Raw genomic sequence first — 8,639 nt, forward strand, 5'->3', positions numbered from 1 at the left:
ACTGTGCTACAGGTGTCTGAAATATAATTAACATACTGCTCCAAATGTTTTATAGTGGATGCTGTCTTCCTGAGGTACTTTATACACAAATCAGTTACATATGCATTCTGTTTGTTTGTCATCGCAACAAAGGCAACATAGTTCCTTCAACAAGAGCCAAACTACTAAATGTTATTCTTCATAGTTCAACATAATGCTCTTTAATGCATTACTTTGTTACATATTGCATTTTGTTACCTTTACAGATCAAGCAAGTTGTTTTGTTTACACAAAAGTTCTTGTAGAACAACATAAATGATGTAATTATTAAGTATTAATATGAAAATTCATCACAAAGTTCACATGGATTTTGTCCATCTAATTCATATTTGTATTTCTGTTGTTTGATCTTTGAATTTTGTGCACATTTTTTCCAGAGGAACTGTTGGAAAATTAGTTTTTTTTTTAAATGTACATTTGTGTTTCACATTTAACAGCTTTTCTTTTCTGCAGGTCTATTGTGTGATATGATGTCATGTAATGAGGAAAAAAAAGATTTGAGGAGAAAGCATTTTTCTAGTTTTATATTTGCATTTTATTGTTTTTTATTACAAAAATAAACACTTAATCTACAGACATCTTATTTCCCCAAATAATAGGGTAAGAGTATATTGATTTCAAATATTAGTTTTCAGATTTAAATATGTCAAAAAATTCTATGCCTTAACCTCCAAACTGCTTTCAATGACCAGATTGTCTAGTAGTGTAGATATGTATTTGCATGCTGATTGAGTCATGGGGCATTACAAAGAAAACAAAAAGTGGAGGAAGAAGAGTGAAGTTAGAACAAATGAGGTAAAATAACTTATTTCTGCACTTTGGGCATGCTGTTGACATTCACTCAGATGTCTGAAAGGGAAGGTTGCTGCAAATTCAGCTCGTCCTCCATTCAGCCATCAGCAGAAGGGAAAAAAGAAAATAATATTTGTGTTTTATTGTGTTATAAGATCATCTGTGGTATGCACCTAACACAAAATGTACTAACTAAAGTTTTAGGTTTTTTTTCTTGGGGGATAGGAAGAAATGTCAATATCAGCTGTGTATCTGTTACCTGTTACCTTCACTGTCAACTCTGCAGACCACCATGGCAGACTGCTTTGCTGAACCTTTAATTCAACCCAACTTACCACCAATACAAGGCTTCCAAGAAGTGTCCTTTGTACCTTTAAAGGGCTGTAGCTAAGGAATGATCAATTGAAGCACTGAGCTTCCTAATAGCAATAGGACAAAGACACCGAGTTAAGCTTTTATTTAAAGTGATTTATTTCCATAATGACAGCAAATAAAAAACGTTTATGTTCATAATAACACTAATGACAACAAATAAAAACAAGTATAAGTAATACAAAGATTATACAATTTGGGTGGGTTCATGCATCTTTATTCAGTCCCAGATGTCAGTTTCTAGCTGGCCCAGTTCCTTAGTTATTAATTATATATCATTAAAGTAAAAAGTTAAAATAAAGATTTCTTGCTGTAGATTGAGCTCCTTTACAGGTGTTCAGCAGCTATGCAAATAGCAAGCTTCATTTAAATGTCCATGGCTTCTTTCAAAATGTCCATGTTTACAAATGAGCTGGGCTCTTTACAAAAAGTGTCAGAAAGCAACTGAATTAAATGTTCAATTTTTGCCACAAACTGAACAATTGAACTAAAGCTGATTTCAGAACTCTTTCTGAAAACAGTCATAATTCATTCAGTTATAATTCATTCATTTTCAACTTTCCCAAAATACACTACACTTAAGTTCAGCACAACTAAATTTTCAAGGTTAAGTCATTTACCTGAAATCTATCAATAGCAAAAGGTTAAACCATAGTAGCAAAACAAACAAGAAAAAAAAATCTAAAGGAAACATACACACTCAAAAGAAACACACATAAATAAAACAGTGAGTATAAGATCCTTTATGGACATATTATTACGTATATTGGTGTGAGTACATCAGGGAGTTCTGACTATTCTGGTTATGACAATATTTCTCTTACCAAAGGCCTAAGTTCTCTGTATAGCCTAGCAGCCTCAAGAGCAGTATAACTAGATTCAAGATGGTGTTCCTCCATTAGCAAAACACAGAGTTCATGAAGATCTGGATCACAGGGAATACCAGTTTTCCAAATACAAACACCCTCTTCTACAATTATATCCAGTTTGTCATAGTCAACTGGATGGAGGTAGTCCTGTGCTTGGTAAAGTTCTGGTGCTTGGTACATGAGAAAAGGTCTGCCGTGAAATAAATCACGACCACTCCCACCTGGCCTGATCCGATGGTTGTTCCACATTCTGACCACAGTATCTAACTCCCTCTGCAAAAAATATTCAAATTAGTCAAATGTGTTACTAATCTTCTCAGCACAACCCCAATACACAGGCACACATAGACAGAGGTAGAAATTATTGTCCCCCGAAAGAATATTGCTCTGGGCTGCCATATAATGTTAAAAATCTATAGAGAATGTAAAATAAATTACGCAAAAGGAAACAAGTATTTTTTAATTTTTTATCTATTCTATATTGTTTTTTTTATCATAATATTATTTTCCATAGGTCTTAGACAGTTTAGCAGTCAACATAAGGCTGTAAATGTGAATGCTGTTAATTTTAGAAAATTTCACTAGTAAAAAAGAAATGCTAATATACCCTTAGCTTGGGAGGTACCATGGCACACATTGATTTGCACTGCCACAGATTCAGCATGCTTGTTTCAAATCCAGCACCTGATTGTCTGTGTGGAGTGTACAGTATATGTTCTCCCTATGTCTCTGTGCTTTTTCTGGGTACTCCATTTTTCCTTCCACATTCTTGAACCCATGTGTTGTGATGTACCAGTACCCTGTCCAGGCCCTGTCTTGAGCCCAGTTCTAACATTATAGGCTCTTGCTCTCCGCTCCTCTGAACTAGAGTAACCTGAGAATGACTAGGACTATAAGTCGGCCAGTGTACACATTTACTTTGAAATTGCCATGAACTTTTGCCAAAACCAAAAGTCACTTCTAAAAGACCATAAAATAATATAAAGTTGAATTGTGCTATCATAGGGTAATGCGTTCTACAAAGTCTTCATTTATAAGCTGAAATGTCTTTCTTTCCAGAGTTTGATGGCAACCTTAAACAGGGGCATATTTAACAGACGCTTTTTTCAACGTAATCTTTGAGTACTGTTCATCATTGTGTCACTGCGGTCAGTTCACCATATAAAAAGGAGCGAAGCTGATTAAGGACTCACCAAATAATCCAAGTTAATTTCCTAAAATGTATGATTTTACTGTAAGAATGTACTTCAGACGTTCTTCGCGTTTAAGTAAATAAAGATCAGTCAAGTGTCTTCTAAAACGCAGTTTAAACATACAGCAATACGCGCACCACAAGTCTTAGACTTTCCTGCCGCACTTGAAACAGGTGCACTAAACAGCAGATCAAATTGCGCAATTCAGTAGCTGCATGATGCATGCATGAGAACTTAACAAAACGTAAAGTGTAAAAAAAAAAAAAACACTAAGTCCCTACATAACAAATTAGGCACAATTACTTAACAATAATTTTACAAAGACGTTGAGATCGCTTACCAGATAATGTGATGAATAGCTAACTCGCAATTCCACGCGTGTAATTTTATTCACTGAAATGTTCGTGGGTCCCCATCCAGCTGTGAACCCTTACAATCATCACCACCTTTCACATCAATAGGTATGGCTCAGCAAACATATATATTTACCCAAAAAAGGAAGGCCGCCAAGCATATATATTTAAGCCTAATCGGCACATAGATGGGCTCATGGTTAAAGCGTAAAGGCTACTTGTAATAGTATAGAATTCATATGTATACTTAGCCAAAAAGTTACTATGGTGTGTGTGTGTGTGCGCGTGTGTGCGTGTTTGTGTGAACGAGTTCTTCCTACCTGAATGACGTCAAGAAAGCAGAACTGAATGAGACCTTTGTCAACCACGTCACCATTGAAGTCTCCCACAGACTGAAACTCTAGAAACAAATCTCTCCAGTAGTCCACATTTTGCCTCCGATAGAATCCCCACCACCATTCAATCCTCTGATTTGCAGTACTTCTTCCTTGAAGAATAGCAGGTTCAGAAAGTGTACCGTTTTCATCCTCACGTAGAAAACGCTGTAGTCTGTTAACGTGCACATTTTCAGTACCGAGATCGGATCTGATTATTTTTGGGCAGCCCCCCAACTCAATGACAGCACTAATAAAGTAACCTGCAACCACTTCAGGTTTACTGTTAGTGACGTTCGCTTGCATCCAGATGATATGGCGTGAGAAGCCATCGATGCATCCGTTTACTGCGATACCAAAAGGTGTGAGTTTATCATAGCTGTCCATGTGCCAAAGGTAATTTGGTCCCGGGACACGGTAATGCCTTCTTCGCAGTCTCCTGCGTCTCCTTAGCTGAATGCCTTCTGGGTCCAAAGTTGATTGTATTTCATATACAAGATCTCTAGTGACTCTTAATCCAGCTAATCGACATCTCTCTGTCATCATACGGTATCCGTGGAGTTGCCCAGGGCCCGTTAACTGCTCTGCGATGTGGTGCACAATGGCATCAGGCTGGCTTAGATTGCGACGCCTATACAACTGAAGCCTTGCTAACCGTCTTCTTAAATGACGCACACTAACGTTGTTATTTTCTAAACTAAGACATAAAGATATTTCAGCCTGCGTCAGTCCTTGATTAAACAAAAATGTGACGCGATGATCAATACAGTTCTGCTCTTCTGCCATTTCAAACCATTTCTGCCATTATTCCATTATCTCGAGAAAATAAAGTTCGTTTTCTCGAGATCTCGAATAAAATTGTTCCGTTATCTCGAGAAAATAAAGTTCGTTTTCTCGAGATCTCGATAAAATTATTCCGTTATCTTGAGAAAACAGTTTAAAAAAATAACGCTATACCACGTCCTCTCTCGGCTTCCGTATTATACACCAGTGACACTCACATATGAAAAGTCCACCAACATTAGAGTTTAGGACATATTCTTGCAGGCTTGTTTGTGACACACTGACAGTCCACTGGAATTGCTCATACACAAGAATCTGTTGATTTCTGCCTCCCAGCCTTATGTAGCAACTGTACTCTTGATGCTTTAACTGACTAAGCAGTCAACATTATGAGAAAGACACCTATACCTAATAAATTAATCAGCCAGTATATATGGTAAAAATATTATTTGTAATATTCACCTTTTGTTTAAACATCATATTGTTTGAAATTAGGTGCCCATGAAAATTGTTCCTGTTTTATTTTCTTAGAAGAGAAATGATACAGTGGTTCTGTTGAACTAACAATGTTTCTGTTTAGTTAATTTATAATTGTAACATGCTGGCGTGCCTAAAATATAGTAGTTGCATTCATTTTATGAAGAGCTACTACACAATATATTGGCTGACAGTTACTTCTAAAATGCCAGTAGCCCTTGGGACGCCATATGTTCCTGCCTCATGGCAACTTCAGCCATTACAGTACACCCAATCATAAAATCCATTTAAAGGTCCAGATGGTTAGGAAATCCCTTAGACTGCCTTCCTCGTCCTACTTTGATGATCCTGCCATTACCAAACAAGAAAGAAAGAAAGAAAGAAAGAAAGAAAGAAAGAAAGAAAGAATGCAAAAACATTCCCAAGATAAACATGTGCCTACCATCACCTCAGTGGCAAATCACCCCATACTGATTTATGATTTTCCAGGTAGACTATTAGCAGAGCCACCCTGACACTGAGAGTGATGCTTTATCAACACTTTATTTTTATTTATGACATCATTAATCGGTAAATTATGTAATAGGTTGGAATAAGAAACAGCATTTATATGGGTGATTGGTGCCAAACATTAAGGGTAATAGACGTTATTCTTTTCAGATTCCTCTATTACTTGCTTTTCATCTCAAAAAAGTGTTTCCGCTGCTTGAGATGTGTTTATTTATTCATTAATGTCAATCTGTTATTGAAAAGTATTTCAGATGTTACTGCTCTACACAATTATTTTTTAGAATAAATAGAAATAAAAAAATTCAAACATTCAGCACTACTAGGCAAATGTGAAATTGAAATTTCTCAAGGGTAAAAAACCAAGATTTTTTTTTTTTTTTTTAAAAATAAATTTACTTAAAGGACATGACATTTACTTATTCAGTATTAAATTCTATACTCCAGAGCTTTATCTTCAATAAAGGAGTTTCATAAAAATATGGGGCTTCTTACTTTTAATATAAAATCTGCATTATAATCAAAAGCCTAAGCCAATAGTAGAATTTCACCTACAAATACTAAAAAGTGGCATTTTTTTACATGAATTGGAGTTCAAAGGTTTTCAGAAAATAGCCCAAAAACCTTAGGTTTGCTAGACAGTCCAGAACTTTTATCGGTCATATGCATGGGAAAAGCACTATATAAATAAAATATACTATTATTATTATCATTATTATTACTAGTGTCAATATTGGTATTATTTGCATTAAATGCCCACAGAGTTATTAGAGTTTTTTTACCTATATTGTTATTGTTGGAAATTATTTATTATTGGGAATTATGAAACAACTAAGGGATTGGCTGCAATACTTTTACTTCAAATGCAGTCAATTAACATCAAAACACTTTCTACAAAACAATTTAAAGTTACAGCTATATTTTCCCAAACTGATTAATACAGACTGCATTCAGAGACAGGAATCCCACATAATCACTACTTCAGCTGTTTTATGTCTTGGCGAGCTGGATGTGTTGTAAAGAGTATCAAAGCAAATAAATTCTTTTCGGCAAAGGGATGTTTCATGTGGTACACAGAATCCTTTATATGAAACTAACTCCCAGTCCCAGCACTTAAGTGTTAAAATAACAAACTTCAGACATTTCACAATTCTAATTTATTATTGTCTTTAATGACATGGAAATGTTATGAAACTGCCTACATGTTTATAGCTACATTCAAGATGAAGAGCTTAATAAAAATCTCATTATTTCTCATTTGGTTGTTTTTCCAGCCAAACTGTACATGCTCTTTTACTTTGAGTATTAGAAATCCTTTAGCATTTTTAGTCCATGAAATCAAATTCAGTTGTTTTTTTTTCACCATTTTTTACTCAGTCATAATGTTAAGTTCTATCAATACAAACACATGAAGAGTCACTTTCTGTTTGCTTTAAAATTCTTGTAAGCTTTGAACCTTCTTAGATTGAGAATAGCTTACTTGATAATTCAGTCTATTATGTAATACTTTAATGAAGGCACTTTTTTGAAGAAAATATACCAGAGCCAGTGTGCTAACATTGGGGTTGATTATTAAATAAGAGCAGCTGGCTTAGTGTACTTCTTTTTATTACCATGTGATCTTTCAGGGCAAATCTTTGATTTTAGTTTTAAGAGGAACTGCACGGATTAGCCTACCTCATAAAGGCAGAACAAAAAATTTGTTGGATTCAGAAGGAATAATGTGGATTCCATGGGAAAAACTCATGGGGCTTAGTGGCTGAACTGGCACTCATAAAAAACCTCACACTGTCCAGTGTGCTGCTGAGGTGTCACCCACTGCATGGACGCACTTGGGTCCCAGTCTGGGGTGTTCATTGTGTGGGGGATGTGGCAATGTGCTATCAACCAGGCTTACCATGGAAGAGAAGATCATCTTCATGTCCTTGGTCAAATATTTGGGGGATCAAGTTTACAAAATTAATGTTTAACATTGGCATGGAACTTCACCAGGGATGTATCTTATCTTATTTCCTCTTCTGTTAGTGATTTAGTTTTTTGGTATTGCCTGTTTAATTATTTTTTACAAATTCTCTCACATTAAGTAAATAAACTGTTCAAAAAAATTAAAGGAACACCTTGAAAACACATCAGATCTCAATGGGAAAAAGAAATCCTCCTGGATATCTATACTGATATAGACTGGGTAAAGTGTTAGGAACGAAAGGATGCCACATTGTTTGATGGAAATTAAAATGATCAACCTACAGAGCCCTGAATTCAAAGACGCCCCAAAAATCAGAGTGAAAAAATTATATGGCAGGCTAGTCCATTTTGCCAAAATTTAATTGCAGCAACTCAAAATTGTACGCAGCACTTTGTATGGCCCCTGTGTTCTTGTATACATGCCTGACAACATCGGTGCATGCTTCTAATGAGATGACAGATGGTGTTGTGGGGGATCTCCTCCCAGATCTGGACCAGGGCATCACTGAGCTCCTGGACAGTCTGAGGTGCAACCTGGTGGCATTGGATGGACCAAAACATAATGTCCCAGAGGTGTTCTATTGGATTTAGGTCAGGAAAGTGTGGTGGCCAGTCAATGGTATCAATTCCTTCATCCTCCAGGAACTGCCTGCATACTCTCACCACATGAGACCAGGAATTGTCGTGCACCAGGAGCCACTGTACCAGCATAGGGTCTGACAATGGGTCCAAGGATTTCATCCTGATACCTAATGGCAGCCAAGGTGCCTTTGTCAAGCCTGTAGCGGTCTGTGTGACCCTCCATGGATATGCCTCCCCAGACAATCATTAACCCACCACCAAACTGCTCATGCTGAATGATGTTACAGGCAGCATAATGTTCTCCATGGCTTCTCCAGACCCTTTCACTTCTGT

At 36.4% G+C, this 8,639-nt stretch overlaps 1 protein-coding gene across 1 annotated transcript; it reads right to left on the reverse strand.

Moving 5' to 3' along the window:
• Positions 1–1,982: 1,982 nt before the first annotated feature.
• Positions 1,983–4,728, reverse strand: LOC120529974. The gene is made up of 2 exons (XM_039754172.1): positions 3,939–4,728; positions 1,983–2,345 (listed from the first exon to the last, which is right to left on the reverse strand). The coding sequence occupies exons 1-2, from the start codon at positions 4,536–4,538 to the stop codon at positions 2,007–2,009; spliced, it is 939 nt and encodes a 312-aa protein (XP_039610106.1). The 5' UTR covers positions 4,539–4,728; the 3' UTR covers positions 1,983–2,006.
• Positions 4,729–8,639: the final 3,911 nt, after the last annotated feature.

The sequence above is a fragment of the Polypterus senegalus genome, chromosome 5 (genome assembly GCF_016835505.1).
Source record: "Polypterus senegalus isolate Bchr_013 chromosome 5, ASM1683550v1, whole genome shotgun sequence".
Lineage (NCBI taxonomy): Eukaryota > Metazoa > Chordata > Cladistia > Polypteriformes > Polypteridae > Polypterus > Polypterus senegalus.

Excerpts from the sequence above, each read along its gene's own strand:
- LOC120529974 (XM_039754172.1), bottom strand. The coding sequence starts at position 4,538 with ATGATGACAGAGAGATGTCGATTAGCTGGATTAAGAGTCACTAGAGAT. Across the intron at positions 2,346-3,938 it reads GCTTTCTTGACGTCATTCAG|AGGGAGTTAGATACTGTGGT; the intron begins GTAGGAAGAACT and ends TATTTTTTGCAG.